We start from the raw sequence: 21,019 nt of genomic DNA on the forward strand, positions 1-21,019 counted from the left end.
TCTTAAAGGCCTTATCCTTCTTCTGTTTGCCACCCATTGCCATAAAGGCCTGGTTCTGGTACATCTCAGGAATACCTGTCTTTTTAGACAAAGAGATTATTTCTTCTTGGTGAACTCTATCGAGGTGCTCGACTTTGGCTGAAAGCCCTCTTTCAGCTTTTTTACCCTTTACTCGCGCAAACATCTGCTTCGTGTCTTCCTTCCTCTTCCAACATTCCCCATAAAATTCATGTTTTTTGGGGGGGGGGTTGTTGGTTTTTGTTTTGTTCTGTTTTGTTTTGTTTCGTTTGCTTAAACAGAAATAAATTTTCTCACAGTTCTGGAGATGAAAAGTCAAAATTCAAGGTGCCGTCAGAGTCGGTTTCTGGTGAGGCCTTCCTTCCTGGTTTATCGATGGCCACCTTCTTGCTGTCCTCACGAGGCTTCTCCTCTGTGTGTGCGAGCAAGAAAGGGAAAATTCGCATCTTTTGGCTTTGTAGGTCTCTTGAAGACCAAGCAGTTTATTCTCTGGGCCTGCATCGGAAAGGCCCATTTCCTCCAGTTTGCAACGCCTGGAAAGTTCACAGTGCCTCGTGTGGGTCTGTTCTTGAAGATCCTCCCTGTTTGTACAAATGAGCATTTCTTGGAGCTTTACAAAGTCACAATGGCTTTCATTTTCCACTTGCACAACACCCTAAGGGGACAGGAGGGCTTTGACCATCTTATTTCCAACTTTCATCCCAACCATACTTCCTACAACAGCAAATGGCAAAGTATCCATTTCTTGAAGCATCAATTATAGTAATAGTTTCTTCATTAGTTGGAAATGGGTATACCTGGATACCACTGCTGACCAATTCACTCATGAGCTTGATCTTAAACCTCTGTAAGTCAGTTTTTAAAATTGCATCTGCTTTGGCAATCAGTAGAAAGCCCTTTGTCGTTAAGAGATTGCGTGTCTTCAGAGAGTGGCCTGTTAGAAAGATGAAGGAGAGGCACACGTGGATACGAGAACCGTGGTAGTTAAAGAGAGAAAGCTTAATCTTCAGTTCAGTTCCTCTTGGCGACAGGCTTCAAACTGAACATCTACATGTCAGTCATGAGTTGGTAGCTCTCTTCTTTGTTTATTTAGTCACCAAATCCCACTGTATTCACAACTTCCAATTTCAAGCAAACATTACTTCCTTGGAGTTCATAGGTCTGAGCTTTAAATCTAACATGTGGGTAAAAATGTGAGGATCCATGGTCTTCAAAATTAGTGTTAAACGATGTATTGATCAGCATCGATTTTCAAATTCCAGTCTCCCCAACATAGAGAATATTAACACAGAAGTCTTGTTATTGATCAGCTGATCAGGCAAACTCTCAAAATCAACATGGCCAGACATAGTTAAAAAGAATTGATATTTTTCATTTTTTTTTTAATCTCTGTTCATCATCGGACACGTGGGAAGTCATGCAAGTTTTTGTTGTCATGTGAGACTGAAGGAGCCTGTGCCATGCCGCCTCAGAGGTCGTGGTCTGGAGTGGGAGCTGAGCAAAGCGGGCTGCGGGAGCGGCTCCGTGGCTGAGGGAGCCAAGAGGGGCCAAGGAGGGCTTGACTATGAGCTATGTGACAAGGCAATTGAAACATTTAAAGATTATACCTATATCTCTAGACTCTATGATCTAATACCTTGGATTCTGGACTGGCTTTAGTGACTCAGCTGTAACCAGCCGAATGAGATGGAAATAACTCTGCGTCACTAAGAAGTTTAGGTCAAAAGAGAGCATACTGCTTGACTTCTCAGAACACGTTCACAAGGCTGCCATGCTGCAAGGAAGCTCAAGCTACGTAGTGAGGCCACGTGGCCTTTGTGTCATTCCAGTCACCAGACGTGTGAGTGAAGAAGCTTTCAGATGAGCTCACACTCAGCCGTTTGAGCCACCCCAGCCACACAGATCCTCCCAGCGGAGGCACCAGATATTGTGGAGCAGAGACAAGTCATTCCTGTGGTATCTGTTTCAATTCCTGACCCACAGAATCATGAACATAATAGAATGGTGTGGCACCATCTCACTCAAGGTAAAAGGACAAAGTCCTCATTGTATCCCATAAAGTTCCACATGATTTGACCCCATTGCCTCTCTGATCCTGGCTCTGCCCACTCTCCCCCTTACTCACTGTTTCAGTCACATGGGCCTCTTGACTGCATCTGACAAGCAGCATACTCCTACCTCAGGGCCTTTGCACTGGCTGTTCCTGCTCCCCAGAATAGTCTTCCCCTGGATATCCCTCTCCCCTTCTCAGGTTCTTTGCTCAAATATCCAAGTGATGCCTCTCTGGCCACCTGTTTAGTTTCCTATGGCTGCTGTAACATAGTACCACAAAAAGTGGCTTAAAACACCACAAATCATCTTACAGTTCTGAAGGTCAAAGCTTGAAATGGTGCTAAAATCAGGATGTCATCAGAGCTGTGTTCCTTCTGGAGGCTCTATGGAGAACATAGTCACAGGTCCTGGGGGTTAGGACATGGACATTTTAGGGGCCGCTTTTCTGTCTACCACACTACCCCACTGAAAACTGTAATCCTCCCTATCTCGGCATGTCTAATCTCTTTACTCTGTTTACTTTTTTTACCTCTGTTTAATTTTTTTCAATAATTCTTATCACCTTCTAACATATATAATTTGCTTATTTATGGTACTGTTTATCCATTTTTCCCTGCTGGAACGTAAGCTCCTGATATATATAACCTGTTACCTAGAACAGTGCCAGACATAATAGGTGCTCAAAATGATCTATGAATGAATGAATGGGTTCCTCCCCAGATGCATGGACCATGACCATTCCAACCTGCAGTGCATGAGGGCCCCACTTCTCTGTGCCCAGGCCAGGCCTTGATCCAGTTCACTCACTGTGTCTCACCACATACTAGGTACATGCTTGCCGGTCTGTTCCATTGCTCAGTGCCACTGCTACTCTTGCCAACACTTGGTATTATCCAGCTTTCTAATTTTTACCCAATTAATAGATATTAAATAATATCTCATTATCATTTTAATTTGCATCTTTTGGCTTACTACTGACTTTGAGTATTTCCTAACGTGCTGGTAAGTGGTTAGGCTTCCTGTCCTCTTAATGGTCTGTTTCTACCGGGGTTGTTGTACTGTGAGGTCGATTTGCAGGAGTTCCTTATAGTTTCTGAATTTCACTCACTCATCCGTTTTAGATGCTACGAATATCTTCTCTCATTCTTTCCATCAAATATTAATTTTGTCTATGATGTCTTTCCTTGAACAGAAACTCTTAATTTTGACATGATCAAATTCATCAGATTTTTTTCATCAAAGCATTCACACTTCTGAAGTTTTCTTTTAGAAGTCTCCCTCCATTCCTAAGCCATGATTCCTGTTATAACTGGCAGTGTAACACACTACGCTAAATTCAGGGATACAAAACCATTTATTACACATATCTTACTGTTCCGGGAGTGACTGGGTTCAGCTGAGCAGTCCTTCTTTGGGGTCTCTTATGATATTGCAGCCAGATGGTGTCTAGGGCTGAAGTCACCTCACACACTCACATGTCTGGCAGTTGATGCTGGCTGTCAGGCAAAACACAAAGCCTCGCCGTGCACCTTGGGCTTCCTCATGGTATGGCAGCTGGACTCCAAACGCAAGGATGCCAAGAGAACCGAGCTGAAGCCTTTAAGACCTAGCTTCAGGGGTCACTGTTATGCGCTAAAGGTTGTGGCTCCCACTCCAAATTCCTGTGTTGAAGCCCTCCCCCCTAATGTGATGATACTTGGAGATGGAGCTTTGTAAGTGGTAATCAGGGTTTGAGGGAGTGGTGGGGATAGGTGAAAAGGGTGAAGGGATGAAGAAATACAAATTATAGTTACAAAACAGTCAGAGGACGTAGAATACAATATAGAGAATATAGTCAGTATTACTGTAATGGCTGTGTGTCATGCCAGATGGTGCTATGAGGTGATCACTTCATAAATTGTGTGAACATCTAACCATTGTGCTGTATGTCTGAAACTAATATAAAATTTAAAAAAGAGGTAATCAGGGTTAGATGAGGTCATGAGAGGACCCTAGTCTGATGGGATTGGTATCCTCATAAGAAGAGCCACCAGAGAGAGCCTGGTCTCTTTCTGACATGTGAGGATACAGTGAGAAGGCAGCCGTCTGCCAGCTAGGAAGACAAGCCTCGCCAGAGCCCAACCTTGCTGGCACCCCAATTTCAGACTCCCAATGTCTGCAACGTAAGAAAATTGATTTCTGTTGTTTAAATCACCCAGTCAACGGTATTTCATTTTGGCGGTCTATGACAGTCACTCAGTGCCACCTCCATCCCATTTTATGTTAGAGGCAAGTCACTGAGGCTGGTCTGTTTACAGGACAAGGGGACCAGGACATCACCTTTGATAGGAAGTATAGCAAAGAATTTGTATACATGTTACGGTGTTATTTTCATCCAGTTTCTTTTGTTGACGCCATAGTTTTATTCTTTACATTTAGATCGTCATTTCGTCTGGAGTCTACCTTTGTATACAGCGTGAGGTAATGATTTTTTTTTTTCTCCATATAGTGATCCCATTTTCCCAAAGCCACAAAGAACAACCCAATCCTCGCCACCCCACCCCATGCCATGGAATGGCAGTGCCACCTCTATCATTTTGTTATGTCGCTACACATGCCTGGGTCTGTCTGTGAATCTGTTTTGTTTCTTTGGTGTATTCATCTTGCACAAATACCACACTATTTTTATGACTACGGCTTCATATCTGATTAGGCAAACACTCCCCTCTTTTCCTTTTTAAGATTGACTTAGCTATTTGTACACTTTTATTCCTCCACACAAATTTCAGAATAGGCTTATCAAGTATCTCAAAAAATTCATCTTCAATTTCGATTGAGATTGCTTTGAATTTGTTGGCTCATTTGGATTCATTTGTTGACTCATTAAGCTATTCTAGTCAAGGGCAGGAATGGTGTCATTTTTTTTTTTAGGTTATCTTCTATCTTTTATCAGCATTTTAATGTTTTTTTCATCGAGGGCTTATGCATCTTTGATTAAGTTGTTTGATAAACTATAGTTTTCATTGCTATTGAAAACTACCATTTTTAAGTTATGTTTGATTGGTTATTATGGTGTCGGTGAATGATGTTTATTTTTATAGATTGACCTTATATGGATCATGATAATCCCTTTGTTAAAAGCCTTCATGCCCTCTTTATAATGAGGGTGAGAAGTAGTTCTAAAACATTTTTGCCTGTTGTAAATACCAGTCATATCATCGATACAGGCCCATTTCTAGTATTTATCATTCTAATCAGCAAAGCTGCTGCTGTTGATCCATAAAGATGAGTGAGTGCTTTGTAGTATTTTCGTGGGAGCCTGCTCTTTTAATGCAATGTCAGCTGACCACCCCCGGAGTAACTGAACATTGGGATGTAGTTGAAAACCAACTCCCACAGCCACGAGGGGGCGCGGAGGCCTCATTTCTACAGAAGAAGGGTTCCTGTGCGCGGAGTGGGTGGCCACCAGGGGGCACTGTTGTCAGGCAAGCACCTACTGTGTGCCAGATTCCCTTTCAGACATTAGTAATACAGCCATACTCAAGGCAAGCGAGGAGCTAATATTCTGAAGGTGGCGGAGTATAGACAGACAAAATGATAATTTCAGGGTGTAATAAATTATTTGGAGAAAATGAATCAGTGTGACAGGTTAGTGACTGAGTGGCTCCTTACATAAGGGGCTCAAGGACACCTCTCTGAAGATACATCTTAATGAGGATAAGGGACTCTGGGAGAAGAGTGTTCTGTTCAGAGGACAGATGTCTGTGGGTCCTGGAGGAGAAGAGCCTGCTGGAGTGGTGTGAGTGCAAGCGAGAGAGGAGAGAGACCAAGGCAGAGCAGGGATGGGGCGGATCATGAGGCCGAGGACTTCAGCTTCTGTTCTGAGGCTAAGGGGAGGCTGAGGAGGATTGTGATATGAAAGACCCCTGAGACAGGTCGTTACATGAAAAAAGTAAGGTTAAGGCAGCGTTGGTGTCTGCCTGTGTGTAAGGGAAAAGTAGAATAGACTCACACTTGTTTGTATTTGCATATGGAAATACTGGAACAATTCCAATAAAATAATAAAAAACCGGTAACCTTTGGAGGAAAAAGAAGAGGGAACAGGATGGATGGAGACTAAGGTGAGAGTGAGAAAAAGCTGCTGGCTGCTGAATGGGAAACAGACTCTTAGGGGCAGGGAGCTTGGTGGAGGCGAGGGTGGTAGACCAGGTACACTGTGCCCTTTGGGGTTTATCCATGGCACAAGGCCTGTGAGTTGGTGTTCCTGAGGACATCTTGCTGGCCAGGGGTGGTGGCCGTAGGAGCTAATGGTCCAGCTCCTCCCTGCAATAATAATGCTTATTATGTGCTTGGCACTAGTCCATCGTCTGTGCACTTAAACCTCACGACAACCCTGGGAGGTATGTTATAACAATCTTCATTTTACGGATATGGAAACTGAGGCACAAAAAGGTTAAGTGACTTGTTCAAGATCATACAACTAGGAAGACAGATGGCATTTGAATCCAGGCAGTAATGCCAGAGCCCATGCTTCTTCCCAATTCTTTTGTAGCCTTGTTCTCAGTCAAGTTATATTGCCCTTTAGATAGGCTTAGGGCTATGAGCAGTCACTAACACCTTAGTATGAATTAGTCAACCTCTTCCTGCCACTCAAGAATCGCAATTGTCGCTATGGTTTATAGGGGCACTGTAGTGTAGGAGTTAAGTAGGTGGGCTCTGGAATCATAATTCCTGGAATTGATACCCAGAATCATTTCCCAACTGTGACTTTAGGCAAATGACATCACTAATCTGGGCCTCAGTGTCCTCATCTATGAAGTCCCCATTTTCCTGATAAGGAAACCAAGAGTCACAACATGGCACACCCAAGACTTTAGAACCTAGGTTTTGAGCACATTCTGTCTCCACAAAGATGAGGAACCAAAAACAGATTCTGTGAGAGGGAAGTTCAGAGGTTCTGAGGCCCAAGCCAAGTGTCCTGGGTGACGAGACCAGGTGCTCCACCGGCAGAAGGCAGGACACCTAGTCTCCATACACTCATTCTCAACACATTTGTGTGGAGGGGAGGGGCACTGCAAGCCAAAGGCCTGTCTGCGCACGGAGAGCAAGGCCACCTGAAGGGCTGCTGGGTGGCCCAGAGCGGGGATTGGGGCTGGGGACCAGTTTCACTCGATAGAGGCAAGAAAGGAGATGTGCTTTGTCCTGGGGGTGGGGGCACCCTAGCTCCAGCCCTGCCCGCCCTGCGTGCAGCCCCAGCCCCACACCAGCTCCTAACCATCTATACACAGCTGGGCCACTGGTACAAGTAGACCACTGTTAAAAATACTGAAATGTTCCTAGTTTTTGGTTAATAGCTACTACCCACTTCTGACGCCTTAGCCTCTCTCCGAGGACACTTCGGGCCTCGCAATGCCCCAGCCCAGGGGCTTTCCTGATGGAGCTCTGGGAAACTTGCCCATCCTGATTGGTGGATGCCCCTGCCAATATCTGGTATTTTGCCACAGACTCAATGTCAATCCAGTGGTCCACAAGTTCAGAGTCCTCAGATATGGGTATCCATTTCACACAAACTGCATCCTTCACAGCCCTGTGTCAATGTCACTTTCTTCAGAAAGCCCTCCAAAATTTCTTCATCATCCCAAGAATGAATGGCTCCCCCCGCTCCCTGGGCTGCCAAGTTTTTTGAACCATTCAGCACACTGTTCTAATCCCCGCTAGTGCATGAGCACCTTGATGACAGGGACCACCTTTTCATCTCATGGCCTCCATTCCGGTGGCCACGCCAAGCACACAATAAAATTCATAGAGTGGATGAAAGGTCTGTTCACGAGGTGGGTGGTGATGTTCGGTCCTGTGCATCTCCTGTGGCCCAAGGACCACAGGCTGTTGTCACTCCTACAGGAGCCGAGTGCCACCTGTACACTGGGGCCCTGCTTGCTGGGACGGGGCCAAGGCTGGGGGGAGGCGAGGACAGGACGTGAGTTCCCAGGGCGCCAGGTCAGCAAGGCCTGTTCTCATGCTCTCTGGCAGAGGAGGAGTGATTCTCCATCTGTCTGGGCCAGCGGCTGGGACACGAGGATGTGCAGCAAGAGAGGGGGTGGTTGGGGAGTGGGGGTGGAGCTCAGGGAAGCCCAGAGTAACCACGGAGAGGAAAAACAGGCAGGCGGTGGGTGTTATTGTTACCGAACCGTTAAATACCACTTATAAACAAGCCAGAAGGGCATGGGGTGGGGAGGACAAAGGTGGGCCACACAGGCGAGAGAGGGTCAGGGTGGCGCGGTCCGGGCCCGGTCCTGGAGGGGGCTCAGGCTTCGGTCACCAGAGGGGCTGGGCTGGTGGAGACCTGGCTGCTTGTGGAGGCCCCGCAGCTTCACCAGCAGCTCCTGGACGAAGTCCTGAGGACAGGGCAGAGTGCTGAGACCATGGGGAGGGGTGGAGGCCCCTGCCCGGCCCAGCCCCACTGACCTGGGCCCTTCCTTCTCCTGCTTCCTGTTAGTGGGATGGGTGGGCGTGAAGTTAGGGAGGGGGGAGAGGCAAAGAAGAATGAGAGGGGAGAAAAATAGAAATGGGAGAGAACAAAAGGGAGAAAGAGGTACAAGGAATGAGAGAGCGGGAGACAGATAAAGACAAGGAGAGAGACAGAGAAAGACAGAGACAAAAGGAGAGAGACAGAGAGAGATAGAGACAGAGATCCAGAAACAGAGACCAAGATAGAGAGACAGAGACAGAGCGAAACAGAGAGAGATATGATAGAGACGGAGGGAGAGATGAAGGGTCAGAGGAAAAAACAGAGCCACAGAGAGACATGGAGATGTTTCTCAGGCCAAGAAGCCACCAGGAGAGTCCCCAGGGACAGAGGCCTGAGCGGGGTCCAAGGCAGACAGATACACAATGACGTTTGTCCCACAGGCGGCCCAGAGCTGGTTAGAGAAACATGAATATTTTTCCCTTTTAAAGCAGAGAAGGAAGTGGGAGGGGTTGGGCCTGGAAGGTGGGGGGGGGGTGGGGGAACCGAGGTGGGGAAGGGAGCCCCAGGGTGGCGGACACAGTAACAGGGGAGAGAAACGAGGGAGGCAGCACCCACAGACAGAGCATGGAGGAGGCAGAAACAGGAGACAGATCGGGGAGCAGCTCAGTGGGAAGGAGATAATGGAGGCCCAGTGGCAAGATGGGGAGCGAGAACAGAAAGGAAGACAAAGGCACTACTGGAGACAAGAGGGAAGAGCGGTGAGAGACAGGGCTCCCCGGGGTCCCCACTGTGGCTCCAGAACTTGGCAGCTTTTCCCTGTTACCGGGCACCCCCTCCCCCATCAGGTTGCAGGGGGCCAGAACAGGGCCTGTAAAAGGGAAGGAAAACTCACCTCCGTAGGGTTCACGCAGGATTTCAGGAGTCCCTAAACAACCCCCGCCCACCCCCCCAAAAAAAAAAGTAAATAGTAAAGGACTAACAACACCTCCACCTCAGCCCCTTCCCATTCCCAAGAAAGCCCCAAGCAACAAGACAGTGGCAGTCAGACTGCAGGTGGGCTTCCCACCTGACTTCCAGGGAGGAACAGTCTGAGGGCCTTATACAGCGGCGGGGGGGCAGGGCTGAACCAAGAAATTGGGCACCAGGATCAGCTCTAGATCCACAGAGGGCCAGAAGGTCACACAGCATTTCTTGCCTCCAGGAGAGCACAGGCCACAAAAGCCAGACTGCCTGGCTTTGTCTCCCATCTCTGCTCCTTCTGACTGTGACCCCAGGCCAGCAATTAAATCTCTGTGAGCCTCAGAACAGCACCTACTTCATAGGATTTTATGACGATTAAATAAGTTAATGCTAGGCACGCAGTAAGTGCTCAGTAAACATGGTAAGCACGGCATGAGTTTTAGGGAGGGGCAAGGTGAAGGACTGGGGGGGGGGCAGCTTTCCCCTCCCCCTACCTGGATTTTCCGGCTTCGGTCCTCTTCACTCTCTAGTTCCAGCAGTTCATCAATGTTGACCTCATCTGGCATGTCTGCTTCCTAAGACGGGAGGGAGGGCTGCTCAGGGGCCCCGTCCCCTCCCTCCCATGCCTTTTTCCAGAGTTCTGGAGGAGCCCCGGCCATCCCCAGGGCCCAGCTGGCGGCTTCTGGAGCAATAATGTGGCAGTCAGGGACAGCACCACCAAGGCGGGGACATCTGGGTGTTGGGGGGAGGGGTGACAGATGGGTTGACAGAGGCCCAGGGCCTGTACCAGCTCCGATGCCTAGGCCCCCAGGAGCTCGGGCCTGGCACAGGTCTCTGCTTGGCTCCAGCTCCCACAGAGAAACAGGCCTGGTTGAGTCTTGGAATGTCAGAATCTGGGATTCGGGAGAGGGGCTGGCTCTGCCCTTTCAAGGAAAAGTCTGAGCAGTAAGTGTGGGGGAGGGAAGTGGCAGGCCAGAGCCTGCTGGGGCTGGCCCCTTGCCCCAGAGGACAGGAAGGGAGGACAAGGGGCCAAAGTGCAATCCCGTGTGTCCAAGGAGATGACCACTGGGCCCCTCGAGGTGGGTGTGATGAGCCTTGAACCCAACTTTGAGACGCTAGAGGGAGCCTCCTAGTATGGCCTCCTGGGGCGGAGGGCCAAAGGCAGGCTGGCTCCATACCCCTGACAGGGAGAGAACCCAGCTGCCAGAGGGAGCGAGAGATCTCCGAGGCTACAGAGTTTTCCTCCCCCACCCGAAGTTCCACTGACTTCACTGCAGGCTTCAGGACCAGGGGTCCGGGTTTGTGCGTGGAAAAGAGGATTCAGCAAAGGCATGGAGTGTCTATATGTGTGTTACACGCCTGTGGCAGTCTCTGTGCCAAGAGGCCAGGGCCAGCGGGAGGGTGCAGAGGTATGTGGCACCACATACGTGTGTGGCCTGAAGTCCTACAGGTGTGAGGTATGTGGCTCTGGCTTAGTCGTGTTTGTCTCACTGTCATATGTCATGGCAGCTGTAGTGCCCACGGTCCGAGGATGACCTCATAGGATTCCACCTACACTAGCAACTGCCTCCTCACCTCCCAGATGGCAAAGCCCTGGCCCTCCCCAGATGTCCGGGCACATCTCTGGAGACCCAAGTATCTGTCCATCTGTGTGAGCCCACGTGTGTCTGAGAACAGAGAGGCTTCGTGTCACTGAGGGGCCATGGCTTCTGCCACCTTCATTCACACTGCTGAGGTTTTCTGTGTCCTATGTGTGTGTACTGCTGTGACCATCAGGTACCTGGGACTGTGCTCTGCAGCACGTGTGTGTTGTACAAAGTGTGACTTCAAGCAGAGACTCAAGTGAAATATCTGTCTCTCTGTAGCCTACGTGTCAACACTGGGGCTACAGGTCATACCCTGCGTGCCCGGGGCAGCTGCAGTACATCCTTATGCACCTACAGCTTATGCACCTACAGCTTACACGATTTTCCGTCTGGGTGTAGCTGTAATTTTAGCTGTTTTATATCTGTGAGTGGCCGTAACCTGTGTCATTGTGTTCGCATGTGGTATCCCCTTTAGGGGATAACGGAATCATTTAGTTGTAGCTGTTGTAGCTCGTACTTGGTCATTACAGCTACACACTACAGGCGGTGCGGATCTATGAAAAGCTGTAACTGGAGTCCTCTTGTGTGGGTGTAGTTATGTGTCTACAGACGGCTGTGGCCTCGGCTATTGTGTCTGTGGGTGCCTGTTGGTGTAGCATATGTTGATATGTAAGTGACTACAGCTTGCACTTTGGTAGTCTGTGTACGGCTGTTGTTTCTGTCACTGTGTCTGTGAATGGCTATATTTTGCCACTGTGCACATCTGTAAATACTGCTGCTCCCTTTGCTGTGCATCTCTGTGTGGTTGTGCCTCCGCTGTCACCATGTCTGTGTCTGGCTTTAAGACATCCCCTCCCCCCCTTTCTCCACATATGGCAGCTTGGACTCCACAACTTTGCCTCCTCACCTCCCAGATGGTAAAGCCCTGGCCCTCCCCAGATGTTCGGGCACATCTCTGGAGACCCAAGTATGTGTCTCTCTCTGTATGCAGAAGCAAAGTGCCATTAAGGGTAGATGGCCAGGCCAATGAGTCCAGTGAACGCCTCACTCCCGGGAGTGTGTATTCAACAGCAAACACAAGCAACCAAAGACCCGGAGAGCTAGGGTGTCAGGGACGTACCTCCCTTACGCCCCCACACCCCACCCGCCTCACCCTGCCGCAGTACAGCTCCTCCAAGCGCCCGTCGATCCATTTCTCCACGTCCAGCCGCCGCTGCAGCTCCCGCCGGTCGTACTTGACGGTAACACGTGCGTGTCGTTTCTGTAGACCCCCAGGGCTGCCCCCCGGCCCACGGGCCCGAGACGGAGCCTGCAGCTTGCTCAGCACCCGCTTGCCCAGCCGCTGAGCTGCCATCGCGTCCTGGCCCCGGCCCCCGCGCCGCGCTGTGCGCCTTCGCCTAGCGCCCAGGGGGCCTCTTACGAGCCGGGGCGGGGCCGGCCGGGGGCGGGGGCTCGGACTCGCCGGGGGGCCGGCCCCGCCCCAGCCGCCTCGAGCCTCAGTTTCCCCGCCTGCAGCATGAGGACTGGCCTCTGTGCCGGCTTAAAGCCTGCAGCGGTGCCGGGCTCAGGTGTGGGTGGGGTCCGAGAGCCCCAGGCCGGGCCGGGCATCTGGGGCTCCCGGGGGCTGGATCCCGCGGGGCGGGGTCCAGGGCCGGGCTCAGGGGACTGAGCCTGTCGGCTCCCTCTGGTGGTTGAAAGAACGGTGCAGGAGCCCCCATGCCACTTTCTTTCTTTGCCAGGCAACGTCAAAGTTCTCACAGTACATAAGTTGTTCGTCGTTTCATTTATTGGCTCACTCTACGAGTTTTTATTGAGTGCCAGCTCTATAGCAGGCACTGTTGTAGGAACTGAGGATAGAGCAGTAATCAAAGGAAACAAGTGCGGTACTCACGGAGTTGACATTCTTGTGGAGATAGGCAGTAAACATAGTAAGTACAGTATGCTTTGCAGCTTATTAGAATATAAGTTCTATGGAGAAATAAGAAGCAGAAAAGGAGAAATGCAGTGAGGGTGGAATCGCGATTTTAGCAAGGGTGACCAGAGAAGTCTTCACAAGTCTTTTCACTTTGATACTTTAAAAGGTAAATTTGGTCATGTTCCTCTCCTGCTTAAAACTAGCCATAACTAGGCAATGATCTCTTAGATATTGTCGACATAAGAAATGTCCAAACCTGTCAAGAATTGTCATGAGTTTATTTGAGCCAAACTGACTACATATGCTGGGGAGCAAGATCTCAGATGTTCTGAAGAATAAGTTTTGTGACTTCTTTTACGCATTTGCGATTAAGGAGGGAACAAAAGGAAGATTATGTGAAGGTAGGAGAAAGCAAGACGGAGGATCGGATTAAGGACAGTTAGGACTATGTGCCCTCTTGAGGATTTCAAAGCTGTGTTAACTGAGATGCACAGACACAATGGACAGGGCTTGCTTAAGGCAGAGATAAAGTTTTCACTAAAAAGTTATAGGCCTCTGCATAACTCCTCACCATGACCTGCCCAGTTAGGAATTTATGATCAGACGACCCTACGAGATTACTTTTTTTGTCCATAGACAATATCCAATTTATCTATTTTTTTCTTTATCGTTCATGCTTTTGGTGTAATACTGAGGACAAAAATAGGTGTTCTATGGAAAGCAACCTTACAGGGTCCTCTGATCATAAATTCCTAACTGGGCAGGTCTTGGTGAGTAGTCACGCCCTAGGCTTAAGAATTCTTTAGTCAAAGGCTTATCTCTGCCTTAAGCCAGCCCTGTCCATTGTGTCTGTACATCTAGGTTAACACGCCTTGGAAATGCTTCTTCTCAGACTCCCTTCTAATACCAGATCACCCTTTCTGACCTTTCCATAATCATAACTCCCCCGTAATCCAATCTCTGCCTTGCTTTCTGCAGCCCTCACATAATCTTTCTTACATTCTCTCCTTAATTCCAAATGCACAAAAGAAACTGCAAAACTGTTTTTTTCCAGAGTATTTGAGATCTTGCTCCTTGGCATATGTCATCAGCTTGGCTCAAAGTCTTACAAAAATTCTCTACAGGTTTGGAAGTTTCTTATATCAACACATTAAAATCAGAAACTTGTGTTTCAAAGGACATTATCAAGAAAATGAAAGATAACCCAACCCACAGAATGGGAGAAAGAAAATGCAAATCATGTATTCAATAAGGTACTTGTATCTAAACTAAATAAAGACATTCAACTCAATAATAATAAGACAAATAATGTAATTTGAAAATGGACAAAGGATCTGAATAAACCTTTCTCTGAAAAATATATGTAAAAGACAATGAGCACATGAAAAGAGGTTCAACATCATTAGTTATCAGGAAAATGTAAATCAAAATCACAGTGAAATACTACTTCGCGCCCAGTAAGATGGCTATAATTTTTTTTAAAATGGAATGTACCAAGTGTTGGCAAGGATGTGGAGAAATCGGAACCCTTACACACTGATGGTGGGAACATAAAATGGTGCAGCCACTTTGGAAAACAGTCTGGCAGTTCCTCAAAAGGTTAAAATTAGAGTTATGATATGACTCAGCAATTCCACTCCTAGATGTGTACCAGAGAATTGAAAACATGTTCACACAAAAATCTGTGTATGAATGTTCATAGCAGCATTGTTCATAATAGCCAAAAGGTAAAAACAACCCAGCCCGTCAACTGATGAATGGGTAAATAAAATGTGGGATAGCCATACAATGGGATATTATTTGACAATAAAAAGAAGTTAAGTCTTATACATGATACGACATGGAAGAAAGCATGCTAAGTGAGAGAAGCCAGACACAAAAGGCCACACGTTGTATGATTCTGTTCATGTGAAATGATCAGAATAGGAAAATCCATACACAGAAAGTAGGTTGGTGGTTGCCTGGGGCTGAGAGGATTGAGGGGCAGGGAGAGTGACTGCTAAAGAGCATGGGGTTTCTTTTGAGGATAATGAAATTTTCTAAAATCAATTGTGGCGATCGTCACAAAACTCCATGAATATACTAAAAACCATTGAGTTGTACACTTTAAAAGGGTGAATTATATGGTATATGAATTATATCTCAATAAAGCTGTAATGTTGAAAAAGTAAATAAACTGTCTATTGCTCCTTACTGCCAGAGGCTGAAGGCCAAGCTCCTTAGTTTACAACCAAAGCTCCAGGCATGGCCCTGTCCCAGCCCCTTTGCAATGGCAGTTCTGTCAGAAAAGCTCTTCCCCAGAATGTGGACAGGGGATGTCAACTGTGCAGTGAGGTCTTCCCTAACCACCCTATTTTTATTTATCGTCCCAAAGGGAGGGCAACAGGAGTGGTCCACCTGGGATACAGGCAGAAAGTGGTGTACTGTCCATAGAAAATAGTAAAACTGACCAAAATTTGATCAAGTTTTTATTCTATCACACACTGACAATTCGGTACACTATCAGTGATAAAATGATCCTCTTAGCCCCCCAGGGGAAAATCTTTCACTGGTCTACTTACTAAACAATTACTGTTGCATTTTAACAATATAAGTTAAGCTTCGAATTAGGTCTTTTTATTACTCTACCCTTCAGTTAACATTATATTTGTATTCATTTTCTATTTCTGCATAATAAATGACCACACACATATATTATCTCATACTTTCTGTGGATCCATCTAGTCATGGCTTAGCTGGGCCCTCTGCTCCAGAATCACCAGGATGCAATCCAGGTGCCACCCAGGGCTGTGATCTCATTGGAGGCTTGACTGAGGAAAGACATGGTTGCAACAACTTGAGGGATTTGGTCTTCATCTTCTTACTGGTTGTCCGTGGGGGTTGCTCTCAGCTCCTTGAGGCTACCTACAGTTCCCTGCCATGTGGCCTTCTCCACAGGTCCTCTTGCAATTGTAGCAGCTTCTTCCAAAGCCAGCAATGAGCCTCTATCTCTCTCTCTCTCGTCCACTAAAACAGGGTTTCATATAGTGTAATGAAACCACAAACCTCCTTGGCCTTATTTTGTTGGTTATGAGCAAGTCCCAGGTCCTGCTCCCACTTGAGGGAAGGAGATTATACAGGCCCTGAACACAGAGGCTGCCCAATATCTTCTTGCCATGCTAGCCTACTGGGAAGTTAATACAAGCATACCTTGTTGTTGTTGTTTGTTTCATTTTATTATACTTCACAGACATTGTGTTTTTTACAAATTGAAGGCAAGCTCCTCCACCAGTGAAAAGATTATGACTCCCTTTACACTTGCTTTATTGTAATGCCTGGAGCCGAAATTGCAGTATCTTCAAGGTATGCCTGTATAGGAAACCCCTAGAGTTGACCTCTGATTTGTAAAGGCTCAGCTGTATGGTTCATTTTGAAAATAAGCTCATAATAATTTGGAATTATTTGGACTTGTATCAGGACAGATAAAGAGTTTCCCAGCAGCCTCAAGCCCACCGTTTGTGGCAGCTAGCCTTGGTTTGCAGCTTAGCCTCTCCCAGGCACCTCCGAGCCCAGTGCAGGTGGTGGCCATCTGCAGATTATTTTGTGGATCATGCCAGGACATTGACTGAGGCTAAACTTGGCCTGAGGTGGGGCCCCTCCCAGGAGGCCCCAGGGTCGGCAAGCCCGGTGGCTGTTTTGAACTGAGCCTGAGCACCGGCCTTCTCAGATGACACACCCAAAGGGCAGACTGGGCAGGCACCAAAGCCTTGCTAAAGCGAACCCTGCTCCATGAGGTCAGCCCCTGCACAACAGCCCCTTCGCTGTGGTCACAACCAGTCACAGCCAGTCACAACCCATCAGCTTGAGGGTCAGTCCCTCCCAATGATGTGTAAACAACAATCAAGCCTCAACTACAACAGCAGCACAAACAAAACCCACACAAGGAACACACATGGAGCACTCGGCTCAGGTAACCAGGGAGACTGCACCACTGAATCCCATAAGACACCTACTAAGGTGTCTTAAGGCCACTCTACTAAGATCAGGGCACATAGCAACTCCATCTAATACATAGAAACAAACACAAGGAGGCAGCCAAAATGGGAAGACAAAGAAACATGACCCAAATGAAAGAACAAAACAAAGCTCCAGAAAAAAGAACTCAATAAAATGGAGATAAGCAATCAACCAGATGCAGAGGTTAAAACACTCGTTATAAGGATGCTCACTGATCTCAGTGAGAACTTCAACCAAGAGACAGGAAACATAAAAATAGAGATAGAAAACATTAAAAAGAACCAGTCAGAAATAAAGAATACAATAACTGAAATGAAGACTACGTTAGAGGAAATCAACAGTAAATCAGATGAAGCAGAGGACTGAATCAGCAGTTTAGAAGATAAGGCAGCAGAAAATACCCAATCAAAACAGCGAAGAAAAAAAATCCAAAAAAATGAAGATAGTTTAAGGGGCCTCTGATACAATATCAAATGTACCAACATTCGCATCATAGGGTTACCAGAAGGAGAAGAGAGAGAGCAAGGAATTGAAAACCTATTTGAAGAAATAATAATGGAAAACCTCCCTAACCTGGTGAAGGAAATAGACATACTAGCCCAGGAAGTTCACAGAATCCCAAACAAGATGAACCCAAAGAGGCCCACACCAAGACACATCATAATTAAAATGCCAAAGATTAAAGACAGAGAGAGAATCTTAAATGCAGCAAGAAAAAAAGCAGTTAGTTACCTACAAGGGAGCTCCCATAAAGAACTCATTGTCAGCTGATTTCTCAAGAGAAACTTTGCAGGAAAGAAGGTCTCGGCCCAAAGTATTCAAAGTGATGAAAAGCAAGAACCTACAGCCAAGATTACTCAACAAAGGCTCAACTCTCATTTAGAATTAAAGGACAGATAAAGAGTTTCCCAGACAAGAAAAAGCTAAAGGAGTTCATCACCACTAAACCAGTAATACAAGAAATTTTAAAGAGATTTGAGGAGGAGGAGAGGGAGAGGAAGAGAGAGGGGGAAAGAGAGGGAGAGGGAGAGGAAAGATAAAAAATATAAATAATAAAATGGCAATAGCTAGTAGTTACATATCTATCAACAATTGCTTTAAATGTAAATAGATTAAATGCTTCAATCGAAGGATAGGGTGGCTGAATAGATAAGAAAACAAGAACCTTACATATGTTGCCTATGAGAGATTCACTTCAGATTGAAAGACACACAGACTGAAAGTAAAGGGCTGGAAAAAGATATTTCATGAAAATGGGGGGGAAAATGCTGGAGTAGCAATACTTACACCAGACAAAAGAGACTTTAAAACAAAGGCTATAACAAGAGACAAAGTAGCCTCTAGTAAACCCACTTCTGGGTATTTATCCAAAGAAACTCAAAACACTACTTCAAAGGGACATGTGCATCCATACGTTCATTGCAGCATTATTTACCACAGGCATGATATGGAGGCAATCTGGGTGTTCATCAGTGGGTACATGGATAAAGAGGCGGTTCATATATAAAATGGTATATTACTCAGCCATAAAATAGAATGAAATCTTACCATCTGCAACAAATAGATGTACCTAGAGAATATTGTGCTGAGTGGAGTAAGTCAGAGAAAGGCAAATGTCATACGATTTCATTTATATGTGGAATCCAAAGAACAAAATAAATGAACAACAAAAAAATCCCAGAAACAAACTCATAGATACAGGGAACATTTTGATGGTTCCCAGATGAGAGTAAGGTTAGGGAGGTGGGTGAAAAAGGGGAAAGGGTTAAGAAGTGCAAAATGGTATTTACAAATAGTCATGGAGATGTAAAGTACAGCATAAGAAATAGTTAACTTTACAGCCAGAACCACCATTTTCCAGTAATTTACCTAAATGACCAACACAGAGGGAAAAAGGAGAGGCCTCTGCTATGTGTTCTCTAGGCCTTTTAGAAAACATGGAGTTATTCCTTTGGCTATGAACATGCAAATCTTCAAGAAAGGTGATATCGCGGGCATCAAGAGAATGGGCTGTTCAAAAAAGCACTCCTCATCAGTGTTACCATGGCAAAACTGGAGGAGTCTACAATGTTACCCAGTATGCAGCTGGCATTGATGTAAACAAACAAGTTAAGGGCAGGATTCTTGCAGAGAGAACTAATGTTCATATTGAGCATATTAAGCACTCTAGGAGCAGAGATGGCTTCCTGAACTGTGTGAAGGAAAGTGATCAAAAAAATAAGGAAGCCAAAGAGAAAGGTGCCTGGGTTCAGCTGAAGCACCAGCTTGCTCCATCCAGAGAAGCACACTGTGTGAGGACCAGTGGAGAGGAACATGAGCTGCTGGAGCCCATTCCCAAGGAATTCATGGCATGATAGGTGTAAAAAAATAAAAGACCTCTAATTGAAAAATTATATACACATGGTCAATCATATTTTAACAACTATGTATGGTGTCAGATGGGTAATAAATTTACCAGGGTGATCACTTTGTAAGTTATATAAATGTCAAATCATATGTCATACACCAGAAACATAATAACATAATATTGTATGTCAACTGTAATGGAAAATTTAAAAATTATTTTAAATGATCATAAATTTTTTTAATGAAAAATAAAATCATGATTCTTACATGATTATTATTGAATTTAATTTTCTAGTAGAGAGGAGGAGGTATTAAAAAATTAGTTCCACCACTAATTGGACCACAGTTTTGAACATTAGAAAGTGAGTTCCAACAGGGCAGGAATTTTATTTTGTTCACTTTTGTATCTTCTCCAGCTTTTATAACACTACCTGGCTCATAATGGGTGTTCAATTTATGTGCTGAATGAAGAATGGATTTGTGAATGAATGAATGAATGAATGCATGCATGCATGCATGAATGAATGAATGAATATGCCTGTCTCCACCCAGCCCCATCTCTCACTAGAGTGTTCTCCGTCTTCCAGCCTAGCCCAGGCTTTGAGGAACAGGAATGGGGTGAGGAGTTCAGGTGTTGGAGAGATATTTGGCCTCACATTCAGACTCTGGATCATGAGTCCTAAGACCTCACTGCAAGATTAAAGAAGATAGCTGATAAAAAAAAAAAAAAACTTTGTTTAGGTAAGTATCATTTTGATAACCCATATAGGTCTCTTCAGGCATTATTATGTCAGGAGGGAGGCAGACTACTGGGAGTAGCCCTGGCTCTAACAGGCCTGGTCTTCTTGCCTCAGGACTTCTGCATTCGCTGTAATGATCCCTGGAATGTTTGTCCATTTGCCCTTCTTATTCCTTCAGGTTTCATTATCAAAACTAGTTCCTCATAACCCCTCCTCCACCACCCAGTTCAAAAGGTCTCCTTTATTTTCCCCTACTCCTATACCTGCCCCACTCCAAACTCCTTTTGAGATTCAGTTCCTGTTCCAGGAGACCCTCCCTGACCCCTAAGCTGGGTTAAGTGCCGCCTCTAGACCTCTCTTTTTTCAGACCTGATCACTCTGCCTGTGCGTCCCCTTCACAGCCAGAATTTGTCTTCATCTCAGCGCTGAGAGTAGTGGAGGTAAGGCCTGGGGCAGCTGTTCATTCAGGGGCCTCTCTCCTCGGGGCAAGTCCTCTCTCACACTAAATAAGGAACTCGTCTGGGTCTTCCACCATCCCAGCCTGTGCTTCCTCTGTCACATCCCTAATCACCCTGCCCTACGCTTAAGTCACCAATACATTGGGCTTTTCCTGTCTGGTGACTCAGAAACTAGTCTGGCATAGTCGCCGCTGGGTTTCCAGCAACTTTCCGAGTAGGTGTTTACTGAACGCTGAATTTAAGCAGGAACAAATCCGTCTCTCAAAGGAAGGCTGAATTGAGGCGGGCAAAACACCCACAGGTTTCCAGGCAAAGTGTGTCTGCGTCCTCTGCTCCTGCCCTGAGGCCCACGTCAAGGGCGAAGGTACCGGGACCTAGGTAACGAGACCAAGGGATAAGGTAGCAGGAAGCGGGGGCTCAGCAGTACTGCGCCTCCGCCGAGGCCAGGTCCCGCCCGGGGCGGGGCCAGCCCAAGCCCCTCCCCTTCCCCAGCGCCACGG

General features: G+C 46.6%; 1 protein-coding gene and 2 pseudogenes across 1 annotated transcript; 1 reads left to right on the plus strand and 2 right to left on the minus strand.

Moving 5' to 3' along the window:
* Window positions 1-296: 296 nt before the first annotated feature.
* Window positions 297-8,092, minus strand: LOC107520941 (annotated as a pseudogene).
* A 111-nt stretch (window positions 8,093-8,203) lies between these two features.
* Window positions 8,204-12,475, minus strand: PPP1R14A (protein phosphatase 1 regulatory inhibitor subunit 14A). The gene is made up of 4 exons (XM_016165295.2): window positions 12,218-12,475; window positions 9,973-10,053; window positions 9,411-9,443; window positions 8,204-8,444 (listed from the first exon to the last, which is right to left on the minus strand). The coding sequence occupies exons 1-4, from the start codon at window positions 12,416-12,418 to the stop codon at window positions 8,316-8,318; spliced, it is 444 nt and encodes a 147-aa protein (XP_016020781.1). The 5' UTR covers window positions 12,419-12,475; the 3' UTR covers window positions 8,204-8,315.
* A 6,373-nt stretch (window positions 12,476-18,848) lies between these two features.
* On the plus strand, window positions 18,849-19,329 carry LOC107520947 (annotated as a pseudogene).
* The last annotated feature ends 1,690 nt before the right edge of the window (window positions 19,330-21,019 follow it).

Source organism: Rousettus aegyptiacus, unplaced genomic scaffold, assembly GCF_014176215.1.
Source record: "Rousettus aegyptiacus isolate mRouAeg1 unplaced genomic scaffold, mRouAeg1.p scaffold_m13_p_14, whole genome shotgun sequence".
NCBI lineage: Eukaryota > Metazoa > Chordata > Mammalia > Chiroptera > Pteropodidae > Rousettus > Rousettus aegyptiacus.

Excerpts from the sequence above, each read along its gene's own strand:
- PPP1R14A (XM_016165295.2), bottom strand. The coding sequence starts at position 12,418 with ATGGCAGCTCAGCGGCTGGGCAAGCGGGTGCTGAGCAAGCTGCAGGCT. Across the intron at positions 10,054-12,217 it reads AGGAGCTGTACTGCGGCAGG|GAAGCAGACATGCCAGATGA; the intron begins GTGAGGCGGGTG and ends CTCCCGTCTTAG. Across the intron at positions 9,444-9,972 it reads ACCGAAGCCGGAAAATCCAG|GGACTCCTGAAATCCTGCGT; the intron begins GTAGGGGGAGGG and ends GGGGTTGTTTAG.